Genomic DNA, 13,685 nt, shown 5'->3' on the forward strand with positions numbered 1-13,685 from the left:
GAAAAAAAATGGATTTCAAGCTTTGAAAATAATGCATATTGTAACGCATTTTTGAACCGTCAATTTCAAGATTTTCAAGTTTTTATGTATCTGCCTGATCTACACTATTTTTGAAGCTTTAAATTTTATAATTAAAGATAAAAATATATTTGAAGGTTATCACAAAGATTTCCAGTATGAAATCCACATTTCTTGACACTATTTGAAGGTGTGTTTCACTTTGATATTTTAGAGCCTTGGCTTTATGCAAACCACACCCATAAAACAATGTGCCCAATTTAAAATAAAATCTATATTTATGTTAATTTCTTTAAAAAGTTGTGCGTAGAACAAAATATTGGCACCAAACAAAGACACATTTAATTGCCCTAGGCAATCATTTACTTACAATTAATACTTCTTTAAAATAATTTAACACAAGTCGAGCGGGGTAACACAACATAGTACCACCACAAAGAAGACACGTTCCACTGTTTTATATAGTAGTTTACTTCAAATTAATATTAGTTGAATTTTGAATCTTCATCAAATATTTATACCATTATCAGTATAATACCAATTTATCTGTCCAATTATAAAATTTTAGTTTTTAAGTTTCATTTGTTCTAATTCAATATAAGTTACACATGTTATTCTTACACGTTCTTAAATTGAAAATTTTTTACTACTGTTTTCTACTAAGTATTTATAGAGCCACTCATTGTTGACATCTAAACTCATCACATAAGTTAAGCTGGCAACACAACATATCATCATGACAAATATATTTCAAGACAACCTATATTTTTTATGCCAAAATTACATCTTATGATAAAGTTTGATTGTGTGCCTTATTTAAGGTTACAGCCTTATATAAACCACACTCTTATAAAAACCTTCTGATTTATTTTTAAAAAAATTAAATCACGTGGGAATCACATGAATTCCGCTAGTAAACGTCTAACAACACAAAGATATGGATATAGTCACATTTTCTTATTCAATGTATTATCTTTTACCATTCAATATATTATCTCTCAAAATATTTCTGGCAAATCAAATTTCGTAAAACATTTTAATGAGACTTAAGAAACATGTGTATCTTACTAGCAATGCAAAACTACGGAGTATCGATTCCTACAACTTATTGCTAGTGTGAACTTTTGGAATACCTATTTCTAGAATTTTTGTTGCATAGTTAGTGTAGGAATCAAACATGACCTGTAGCATTGCTTAACATAACGGTACTGCCAACCGTTCAAGCCCGAGCCCGAGCCCGAGTCCAAGCCAAAACTCGATCCCTAAAATTCCCATACTCTTTAAGGATAACACTGAAGTCACTGAGATCATCGTGCAAATTATTAAGCAAAGGTCCGCATTTTCCGTATCCCCGAGCCGTGCCGAGCCGTGCCGAGCCGAGCCGTGCCGTGCCGTGCCGTGCCGTGCCTTGAACGAGGGTTTTAAGTATGTAAGAGTAGGAAGGGAAAACCAGGTACCCTTCTCTCTGTGGCTTAACCCCCCACCTTCCCGAGAAGAGAGAGAGAGAGAGCGGAGGCGTGTGTTGTGGTGAGGTGGGGTTATTCGATGGGAAGCGCCGCAGTGGAGAAGACGGCGGAAGAGCTCCGCAAGGAGATCGAAGAACTCAACCGCCAACAATGGGAGGTACTAACCATTTCTCTCTCTCACTTCATCATCTCACAGTCCCTCCCATTTTATTCTGATGGTTTTTTCTTTATACCATCTCTCTCTTTCTCTTTTGTGTTTTTCAGATCACAGAACGTCTACGCGATCCAAGAGGGTTGAGGCGCGGCTTGGCGGCCAACATTTCGAATGCGAATGCCACTGGCATACACACGCGCCGCAATCATTCAGCACTGACCAATCCTCCTCGACGCCCACGAGGAGTTGTGAGACTTAAATCTCCTGCCTTTACTTCTCTCTCTGTCACCTCTCCCTGTTCTTACCCAGTTGACTTTAATGATGTACTCGTTTTGTTTGCAGCCAGAGAGAGATAGAGCCGATGCCGAGGGTGATGACCAACCTCCTCCCAAAAGGAGGCTCTCTTCAGCTGTTGTGAAGGTATCCTTTTGGCAGGTTCTCCCTTTATATTTGCTTCTCTCTTTTTTCATCCAAAACCCTTGCCAATTTGCTTGCCTTTTTGTTATGCAACCCAAAGGTCAAAGATGGAGAACTTGTGGATGATTCGAAAGAGAAAGCGATCAACAACGAGCAAGCAGATAAGGAAGATGGTGCAGAGGATAATTTCATTGATGATAAGAGGCTGCAGAAGGGCCCTGCTGGATTAAGGCGTGATAGTGGCAGGACCTTTAGGGCGGTAATCTCTTATTGAACTGTGTTTGCTCTTGTCTCCATTTATGTCAGTGGTTCTTCACTTTTATGTATATTAGTGCTGGCTATTCGTTTTGATCGTGGTCATGATGGAATTATGGTTTGCGAGTAACACAAGCTATGTTGCTTTGTATTATTATTATTATTAGTTTCTTTATCGAGTTCCCTGTATGTGTGTGGGAAAGTTAATTTCTATACAATCTTCTTTTTGCTGTATTGCATTGTTCTGGTCTTGGAGGAATTGATTTCAATCTCATTTCTGTTTTCATTTTCGGCCAGTAAATTTTGATGCAATCTCTTCATAGCAGTGCTACTGAGAGTACTAGTTGCCGTACGAGGTTTGTTGATCTAGAGTTTTGTGATTGCACAGGATGTTGAAGCTTTGCCTGTGGATCAGGTTCCTAGAGTATTGCCGAAGGATGAGGATCCCAACTTGGTAAAAAGAAATAAAAGGATGTTTGTACAGCTGCTGGGAACATTAGAGGTACAATAAACTTTTGTGTATGTTTGTAGATGCTGGAGTCGCATATCTTTAAGTCAAGTCTTTTCTTGGTCTTTTGGCCCTACACTTTCATAAGTGAATCCAGTTTCAATTGCACTGGACATTTTGCCTAGTTTGATGAGGAGCGAGGGAGGGAGGCAGGCCTGTACCATCTGTATTTGAGAGAGGAAGGTCTCCAAATGAGCTGCCAACTAAAACAGTGGATTTGTTGAATAGTACATGCATACATATAGTAAAATATAATTAATTTGACTTTAAATTGAAGTAGTTTTAGAACTGATTGCAATTTGTTCTGATCTGGCAAACTGGTCAGTTTGATAGGACTGGCACACGCACCCATTCCAAATGTAGTTTTGTTTTAATAACATTTAGCAAACTGGTCTATAACTTTTAATTGTCTTTGATAACGTTCAATGATTTGGAAAATGGATTTGTACTTTTAATTCAGAAGCCTCTTGCTTTTATGTTTTTATTTAGTAGGGGTTATTTTTGGGACAATGCTCGTGTTCATTTCTCAAGACAGAACCTTTGTGCACATGTTTCCTTTTGAAGAAAAGATGATCCAATCTTTTTTCTTGAATTTCTCAATGATATGATTTTTGGTGTTTGTTGATGCGATAATTGATTTTACGTGAAGAATATGTTCTTTCAAATAGAGTTGCTTCCCTTCACAGGGTATGTTCTGATTGCATATATTACACGAAAGATTTTTGAATGCAGTTTTACTTTCTGGGAACTGAAAATGGTCTTCATGTGAAGTATTATGAATTAACAATTGGTGAAGAGGCCACGTACAATAGAACACAATTACTAGGAGGGGTGAAAACTAAACAGCTCCTTTGTTGTGATTAGTAAATAAAGAGCACAATTTTTTGTCATGATTAAGATTAATCTGAATGTTTTTATATTAATATAAATCCAATTGTTCCCTCTATTTCCTCTTTTATAATGAATTATTACTGGCGTAGTGCATATAACTAAGGAAAGTGTGGAAAATTATTGGTCTCACATATCCTGTTGTTATAAAGTGCTTGTGCTGAAACAATCTTAGTTCAAGATTTTCCTTTACTGTCTATTATGACATAAAATCCACACTTCTCTCTATATTTTATCTTTTGCACTGGTAGGTGTTTGTTTTGATGAACTTTAGAATGGTGGTTAGGGAATTGCTGCCATTTAACACACTTTTCTTTTGGCAAAACAGAAATTTCGGGAGGAAGACATGCATTTGTCATCAACAAAGGCATACATGCGCAGATCAGATTCATTGCGAAGAGTGCGTAGCCATCTTCCTGGAATCTATATTGTATAATTGAAGTTATTGCAGTTATTGAGTAATAACTTAAATTTATTTGCTTTATAATGAGGTAGCTAATGTTTGTGGGTTATGGGTTATGGATTTCTTGTTTAAACTACTGGTCGATTACTCGGATTTCCTTCATGTTCATTGAAGTGGTGGATATCTGTCTGGAATGTTGTGTTTAACCCTTTCTTTGACCATTGAACAGCCCTTGCGGTCTTTTATATCCTGAGTTCTGTTTATTAGTGAAGCATGATCTAACTGCATTCTTTGTCATATATTGGTATTTCTGATGATATATAACAAAGATTGGATGTTAAATGGTCATCTCTAGGAACATTCAGTTTAATAATTCAGCATAGAATGGGCAAAGGTTTATTTACATCTCTAGTATGTTGATGGTTGATGGAGCTTTCTATTATAATCTCATCGAAGTCTTGATGAATTCATGATTACTGTTATTATAATTTTCTCTTTGTGTAGCTTTGTCCATTCATTGGTGCTTCATTTTGTATCTGAAATGGAATAATAGAGTTGCATGATGTGCCTTATAAGGATTAAAGGATTCCAGCGTTGGCTAAATGTAGTGTTGATGTTTGCAATACTACATTTACTTAGGAGCGCCGGCCTACCTAAAACAATGATTGTGATTATGATCTAGGTTTATTATAAAAAAGGGGTTTTGATTTCTAAGTGGAACCCTATGCAACAGGCAAATGGAAAATGCACTTCATCCTTTAGTTCTTGAAACTTTAAACAAAATCAATATCATCTGAGAATTAATTGTGCAAGTTTGTGAGTTCTTGGTTAGAACTAACGATAATTTATGACGTTGAAGGGTGGAAGTTGGATGATTATTCTTCTTCCTTGTAAAATAAAACATTAAATGATTCTAGTCACTTGAAAATTTGATTGATTTCTTGGTTTTGATCATTGAATCCTATCCTAGGCCACATATAGAAGCCCTAGACCCCACTTTGGAGACTTCCTATACACCTAGGTTTGAGATTACTAAAACACCCTCAAAGCCCTAAAACTCAGTTAAAGCTAAGCCTAGTCCAACTCTACCCAAATGACTTGTAACCTATACTTTTTTTTGTAGGAAATTGGACCAGCATTCCGACGTTCCAAGTCCAGTGTCTATTTGATATACTGTTTGAAGGTTATGGCATTGGTTTCACTAGGTTATATACATTATGTACCAGACTCACCACAAGGTTTATGTAACCTCAAATTTTGCATCATAATTGTATTGCACTCCCTTGAGAACTCCCTAAAATCTTCTAGAAGCTTTCTGTGTGTGTTGGTACTTGATTTGATGTGATTTTATTCTAGAAGCTTTCTGTGTGTGTTGGTACTTGATTTGATGTGATTTTATTATGAAATTGTGGGCGTCCATCGGAAAAATGTACCTTGCATGAGGAAAACTTCCCACCACCGTGATGAAACAAGTATTCCAAAATAGCTGAATTATCCAGAAAAAAAAAATCTGGTTTTGTGCCTAGAGTCACCCTGAGAACTTCTTACAATCCTTTGTTTCCCATGACCGATGATGCATCCAAAGAGATGACAATATCCTTTTTTCCAAGGTGGTTAAATGGCTTTTTGGCAGGACACGAGATGGAGGTTGTAGGCCACAAGAGTTTCTCTCATCTCCCGCTTGTGAGCATTCAACCCTCCTGGAACTCTCCTTGCTCTTCCAGCACCACACCTGTCTCATCACCTTTCGCTCACTAAAACTTTACAAAAATCTCTCTCAAGGCTCTGTGCCCTCTCACCACTTTCTCTCATTCTCAAAGTCTTAAACCCTCAACAAAAAAAATCGTGATCGACTATAGTGGTGGATGTCACTCTATATAGACATGTGTAGGGAATGGTTTGGAATTCAGGATTTTGTTTTCCTTGGGAAGTGGGAAACCTTAGAGGTGAGAGCTATAATCTCAATCATCAACTCGTGATTAGCCATCATGATACAAGGGCTAGATTTACACTCTTATCCCTATGGGCTCCTCCCATCAATCTTCCAAATTTTGATAAAAGTTCAACTCTAGAAACACTAGAGCTAGTTTTCAATATTCTATGCCTCCTTATGAAAAGACTTAGTTCAGGATATTTTATTATAGGCCTATTTGGGTTAGGTAAAGGAGGGTAGCACATAATAGGTGAGCCAGGAGATTCTGTTGGAACAATTTCCATCTTTCATTTTCCTTTATTTTGATTATTCATATTTATATTGTTTATTTGTTGTTGCGCCTGATTTTCTGAGCTAGCTTGGTCCCTGTCCCCCCTGCAAAAATTCACGAGTTAAAAAGTCGGGGAGAAAGTTAGTAGATCCTTTAAGATGTTCTATAGTAAAATCAAAAGCAGATAAAATAGCTTGCCATCAAGCAAATATTTGTTTAGAAACTAAATTTTTAACATCTTTTTGGAGAACATCTTTAGCTGCTTTGCAGTCAGTTCAAATGAGAAATTGTTGATTTAAAAGGTCACTTTGGAAATTTGTAACACAATGAACTATTGCCAATATTTCCTTTTTAACCGTAGAATAGTTTTGCTGAGTACTATTCCATGCTTATGAAGTAAATCGTACAAGTTGTTCTTTATTATTTATTTGTCGTTTAAGTATACCACCTAAACGAATTTCAGAAGCATCACATTCAATAATCTTGAAAGCTGTAGGATCTGATAAAGTAAGGCAGGGTAATTCTTTAATTTTTATTTTTATTGCCTTTACTGCTAAAGTATGGGTGTCAGTCCATTTTGGAGGATTCTTTTTTAATCTATCAAATAAGGGTTTTGCTATTAAAGCTAGATTTTCATAGAAATCAGATATATAATTCAAACATCCTAAAAATCGTTGAAGTTCTGTTTTATTAAGAATGATGTCCGGAAATTTATCAGCGAATTCTATTGCCCTATGAATAGGGACAATGCTTCCTTGATAAATATTATGTCCTAAGAATCTTATTTTGGTTTGGCATAAACTAATCTTTTTTGCAGATACAACCAGACCTGCAACTTTGACTGTATTAATAAAACATTTAAATGTTTAAAATGCTGTTGCATATCTTTAGAGAAAATTAAAACATAAACAATTATAAATTTCATATTTTAAAGATATCGTTCATTATGTTATGGAATTCAGAAGGAGCATTTTTTAAACCGAACGGCATTACATTCCATTCATATTGTCCAAAAGGTACGTTAAATGCAGTTTTACATCTATCTTCTTCAGCCACTTGTATTTGCCAGTAACTTGATTTTAAATCGAATTTAGAAAAAATGTATGCATTAACTAATCTATCAAATAAATCCTTTTTATTTGGTATAGGGTTACCTTATCCATTTTAATACTTTATTTAAAGGCTTATAATTAATTACTAGTCTTGGAACTCCTTTTTCTTTTTCTGCTGCTTTTTCTACATAGAAAGCTGAGCAGCTCCAAGGGGATGAGCTTTTTCTAATTAATTTCTTTTTTATTAAGTCATCAATTTCTTTTTTACATATTTCTAAAAGTCTAGCGTTCATCTGGATTGGTCTAGCCTTAGTGGGTATATGTGATTCTTTAAAGTCATCTTCATATGGTAGTTTTACTACATTCTTCTCTATGTTCCAGAATGCATTAGGCAGCTCATTACAGAGTTCCTTTTCTATTTGGTTTTTAATATTTTCTATTTTTGATTTATTTTCAGGTCTTAAAAGATCTTCCTCAATTTTTTTATATTTTATTTCTGTTTTGAGGTAGCACAGAAATTTCTCCTTGTTATCTATTGATGTTTTTATATTATTGATTTCTTTAATTTTAGGTTTATCAATAAATTCAAATTTAACAGTATAACCATCTATTGTAGATTCTATTCCAGTACTATCTATTTTTAAAGGGTAAAGCAAGTTTAGGATTGGTGTTCCGAGAATTACTGCTTGACTCAAACCTCTTACCATAATAAATGACATTTCGAAACAATTACCATTATTGCATATAGCAGCCTTTTATAATTTATACTTAATAATCAACTTACTACCATCAGCTGTGTTTAATATTTGAGTAGTCTTTTGAAAATATATTGTAGGGACTAGTCCTTCGTTTATGCAGTTCAAATCAGCTCCTGAATCTATTAATGCAAGAGATTGAAAGCTGTATTCTACAATTATTCTGATTAACACAAACCATTTTTGGGTTATTACTCTATTTAATATATTTACATAATTATTGTCCTGTAAACCTTTATCAGAGGTTTCAGGGATTTCATCTTTAGGTGAGTCTTCGAGAGCAATATTTTTATGGTATCTTAATAAATTATCAAATTCTAGTTCATTGTTAGTACCTATATCTGATTCAGAAAAATCATTAGCCATTTTTAATATTCTAATTCTATTTTTTAATTGTTGAATTTCTGTTTTAACTTCATTTATTTCATGTTTTAATTCAGAAACAGTTGGTTCTTTTTCTACAGGATTTTTCTTGTTAAGTCGCTTGAGTATTTCATTTAAACTATATTCTTCGTGTGGCTTAATGATAGAAGCTGGTTTATTTTTTGATTTAGCAATATGGATATATTGTGTTAAAGCATTTCTTTTAGCTTCTGGATCTGGTAATTTATCTATTAAGTCTATAATTAGATTTTCTTCATTGGTTAAGGTATTAACAGATTTACAGGTACAAATCTTCTATTTTCATATTTGATTCTGAATCCGAACTAGTAAATATGAATTCTTCATCTTCTATTCTCTCTATTATAGTGTTTTCACTAGAAGTATCAGATTCAGATTCATCTTCTTCTATATTATTTAGCTGACTGTTTTTAAAGGCTTCTTCCATCTTGTTTATATTTTCAATAGAAATTATTTCTTCTTGAAGGACCATAGCTTCATATTCTATAATTTTTCCTTTTGCTTTTTTATCTTGAATATTTAATTGTGCTAACTTTTTTACTAATTCATCTAATAATTCTTTATTTCCTTCGTTGTTTCTCATTCCTCTCAAATGGAATCTTTCTTCATTGATCTCAGGTGGTGGTTTAAATAAAACATTCTTTTTTTATTCTGTTGTGATTTCTTGAGGTTTTCTTATTATATTTTCTATTCTAGTAGCCTGTTTTCCTAAAGATTGTAAATATAAATTTGTATAATTATTTTGTTCTATCATATGGGGAATCATCTCTACCTTATGAGTATGTTTTGTTGGAATCATTTTAAAGGGGGATGCCCTAGTTTCTGGGCTTTCTTTATTAGGTCCTTTTATTTGTAGATTTTGTTCAGGAGGATGGATACTTTGTATTGGTTTTCCTTCACTAGTATAAAATGTTTGGTATTGGGATTCTAAGGTATTGAGCTCAAAATTAGGTACATGAATATCTTTTTCTTTTAAGATAGCTATCAACCCGGTGAAGAACCCTATAGTTTGCTTATTCTTTTTTAGGAATTTATTATATCTTTTATGAAAAGCATCTACTATTAATTCTTGAGAGAATTCCTTTAAATACCAATATCTTATTTCAGTATTTTCGTCAGATAAATAATCATTTTTTAAGAATTCTATATTAACTTTTTCTCTTTTCTGGAGAGTTAATATTTGGAAGTCAAGATTAGAACTACTAGATTCTGGTTTAAAGGGATTATGATCTAGTGGTTTATAAACAGGTCTTTGAATATTACTAGTACTCCTACTCAATCCTTGGATTATAGGTTCATTTCTTACAGAAGAGGAGGTAGAGTGCCTAGATGGTACAGGAATTCTAGAGGAGGGTCTTAGGATATTATCATCTGTTATATTTAATCTAGTTTTTCTATTTGAACTAAATTGTATTTCTATTTCACTGTCTGGATATTCAATTATTTGATCTGGGTTGTGACTAACAGGAGTCCTATAAGTTTGGTTTTCATTCTGAATTGACCAATTTCTGGAAGGCTTATTTGTGACCAATTTATGGACTTTGGGACAACAGTATTTGATTTTTCTATATTAGTTTGGAAAAATATTGTTTGACCTTTAGTATCAATTTGTAGGACATTTGGGCATAATGTGCTCATAACTTTATAACAAATTCTATATACTAATGTTATGTTTTGGGATCCAGGATTCATATTAAATCCTTGGGTTTTAAGAGTAAGTGTTAAGATTTTGAGCAAATTTGGATCACTCAAGGATACAGAAAAATTGGGAAAACAATTAAAATGTACAGGGCCACTACAAAGACTAGATTCAACTACTCTTAATAAGGAGTCTGCAAACCTATTATGTCTGCTATCCCTAAGGCATAGTAGTATTTAATTATTTAATCCAAGTCTTGTAAGGGCCTTAACTGCTATTTGTATGAGCCCTATATGTAAAAATTTATAATTCTTATTTTTATGAGATTGGATCATTCTATCAGATAGTAATCGAAAGTTTTCTTGCTCACTGTTAACTGATAGACTCTGTTCTACTGTTTTTATTGCATATCCAGTTTTGAACTCGAATGTGCCTTTTTTATAAATATCTGTTATAGGTACTTTGGTATATCCCAATTTTGTATATTTTTTTCTATATTATCAATTATTATCTCTTCTTTGTTTTTTATCCTAAGTATACTATTAGAAGGGGCTAAAGTTTTATTGGACAGAGTCTTGATAAAATTCTCCATTAGGGTTACGGATGATGACTTTAGTCAACCTCTTACGTCCCTGGTACCTAAGCGGCTCTTCCTGGCCTAAAGCGGTAAAACGGGTTCTGGGCGACAACGTCTCAACTCTCGGACTAACCTCTTAATGAGATATTTTATCAAGTACCTTGTACTCTAAAATTTTAGTACCTTTTAATAATAAACTTCAGATAAAGAATTGTTTTGGCTCTGATACCAACTTACACGGGACCGATTTCTCAGCTTCTATTAAGCTAAATATCTTATCAATAATTTATCAATGATTTAAGAATTAAACTATTAATCTAACTAATCCAAAGTACAAACACACAATTATCAAGATGAATAAAGAAAAAGGAGAAATATCTAATACAAGCCAATTCGTATAAGTAAGATTTCTAACTTTTACAGACAGTATAAACTTTATTTGCATGATACAAACATATTATTCATAAACAAACAATTTACAGAAGCAAACTGACTTACAATTTACAAATGCAGAAGCTAGTAAATAGCTTCCATTCATTAGGACAAAAACTCGGTAGGCTATCAAAATTACAATCACACATGGAGTGGTTTATAACACACCACCCATTATACAGGGTTGATAAAAAGTAGACAGTAAGGAATTAGAGAAGTAGAGGAGCTAGGTCTAATAGCTTTAACAGAGAGAAGCTAGCCGAGAGAAGCTAACAGAGAAAAGCTATCCGAGAGGCTAATCAGAGAAACAGAGAGTAGAATACAACTATTAAGAGGGATAAGCTTCAGAGAGGTCACTTGAAGAGGAATATTACAAACTTTACCCAGAAGGACTAAGGTAGGAGTGGTACTGGTTTTCAGGACAGACGAACTCCTGGTTGGAACCTTTGAGTGAAGAACTTAGAAGAGATCGAAGAGATAGAGGGAAAAGAGTGAGAGCAGACTAGAGGGATGAGAGAGAGAGAGAGAGAGAGAGAGAGAGAGAGAGAGAGAGAGAGAGCAGGCATTTCTTGCTGATTTCCCCGATGCTAGACTGAGAAGAGGCTCCTCCCTTTTATAGGCAGAGCAAGGCTGGGCTTCATTATTGCATGTTGACTCAAAAGGTATGTACAGGTAGTTGATGTAGGTTGCTGTCGGCCATCTAGTATGGGAGAGTATGATATTGGGGAATAAAGAAGGACAGGTGGCTCCTCGTGCGATGTGGCGAATCTTTAAAGAGGGCAGATGGATGTCGGTGGAGTGTCGTCTTGCGTCGGTGGAGCATAAAGGTGGACAGATGGATGTCAGTGGAGTGTCGTCTTGCGTCGGTGGAGCATAAAGGTGGACAGATGGATGTCAGTGGAGTGTCGTCTTGCGTCGGTGGAGCATAAAGGTGGACAGATGGCGAATCTTCTACAGTGGTTGGTCAGGTGGTGAGACAACTATCTACTTTAGACAACTAGCTTCTTATGACATTTGTCGATAGCCTTTCATAATTGGACACGTGGACTGATAATGCTTATCGGGTCATATTTCATCGGGTCATGGTATCTGGAAAAATTCTTCATTGCCCTCATCTTCATTTTGAGATGAAGTTGTTACATCATCACCTTCTTCTTCTAGCATTTGTAACAGCTGCTTTTTCAGTTCTTCTTTAGTAGCTTGAGGGTTTTGCCTTTTCATTTTGTTTACATATTCTGCAAAACTATTTGGATGTTCATTTGGTATTTGGCTCGGGATTTTCTTCATTTTGATTTTCTTTGGGTCAAGAGACTTAGAATCAAACACGTCCCACCATTTTATGAATATTTTCTTTCCAAGCCTGGGAATGTATTCCCAATCATTGGTTGTATTTTCTGATATTGCATATTCCCATTTTACAATCCACGGAATTTGATACAGGGACATAAATTATAAATGATGGTCAATATTAGGATCCTTATTATTATATTCCACAAACTGTTGCTGAGAGTGCTGCAACTTAAGAGGGAGAATCTGTGAACCAGATCCCCAAATGATGAACCAATCTCGGAACCAGTTTGGAAATGCCTCAAGAATTGGCATTTGGAACTGAATAAACCAAGTGTGTGAATTATAATTATTTTGAATTGCAAATACTTTATGCCAGGCCTCTTTGTATTTTGAATATTTAAAATATTTGTTGGGAAATTCCGGGGCCCATAATTTTCTACTTCTGGTAGGGTCTGAGCCCCATTCTTTGTATGATATTATTTTTCGAATTTGGAGCTTTGAGTAAGCTACTATATTAGTATATCTTTGGTAAAAGTGTACCAAAGATATTGAGCCTGTCTCAAGCAAAATGGCTTCAAACCATTCTCTTGTGTTTTTTCCATTATTGCTTTGAAAGGGCGTTTTTTTTTTTTTTTTGGGTTAGTCAGTGGGGGAGAAGGCCCCTTACCCATTTTTTATTAATATTTTAAAATAAGATGACTACAGCTCTTTTCTTTACAACCCTGGAACATGGCACCTGTGACAAATCATGAAGTAAAGCAAGGGAAATGAAGTTCGGCAGACGCAAACGCGAGATAGTGGCTTGTGAAAGAGATGTGGCCCACTTTGCTAGAATGTCACCCATCATGTTGGCCTCACGAAAAATGTGAAAGATGGACCACCCGCGATTAGAAAGACGTTGTCTACGATTTGTAGCATTCGTATATAACTTCCAAGGAGATCGACAATGTTCATGAATAACATTGACGAGTACAGCCGAGTCACTTTCAATCTGAAGAGGAAAACACTTTAGCTGAAGGGCTAGCTCTATACCTTCTTCCAGAGTAGAGAATTTTGCATAATTATTGGAAACGATTCCAAAAGGTTTTGAGAATGCTGCAATAAAAGCACCATCACAATCTCTAATTACACCACTCCCACCTGCTTGACCTAGGTTATGTAAGGAGGCCCCATCAATGTTTAACTTGAAACGATTATGGCTAGGAAATGACCACACCATCAGGAC

The 13,685-nt window shown here is 34.9% G+C and overlaps 1 protein-coding gene across 2 annotated transcripts in view; it reads left to right on the forward strand.

Annotated features, from left to right (window-relative positions):
- The first annotated feature begins 1,469 nt into the window (after positions 1 to 1,469).
- The window catches only part of LOC18425596 (protein-protein interaction regulator family protein), a 37,888-nt gene continuing 25,672 nt past the window's right edge, over positions 1,470 to 13,685 (forward strand). For both annotated transcript variants that reach the window (XR_016053441.1, XM_006830127.4), the window contains exons 1-6: positions 1,470 to 1,641; positions 1,749 to 1,886; positions 1,981 to 2,058; positions 2,156 to 2,314; positions 2,699 to 2,812; positions 4,035 to 4,106. Coding sequence is in view for 1 of the 2 variants with exons in the window: in XM_006830127.4 (XP_006830190.1) it covers positions 1,564 to 1,641; positions 1,749 to 1,886; positions 1,981 to 2,058; positions 2,156 to 2,314; positions 2,699 to 2,812; positions 4,035 to 4,106 (639 nt within the window). In the remaining variant the exon portion in view is untranslated. The remainder of the gene's footprint in view (positions 1,642 to 1,748; positions 1,887 to 1,980; positions 2,059 to 2,155; positions 2,315 to 2,698; positions 2,813 to 4,034; positions 4,107 to 13,685) is intronic.

This window comes from Amborella trichopoda, chromosome 4 (genome assembly GCF_054954075.1).
Source record: "Amborella trichopoda isolate Santa Cruz 75 chromosome 4, AtrichopodaSantaCruz75HAP2 v2.0, whole genome shotgun sequence".
Taxonomy (NCBI): domain Eukaryota; kingdom Viridiplantae; phylum Streptophyta; class Magnoliopsida; order Amborellales; family Amborellaceae; genus Amborella; species Amborella trichopoda.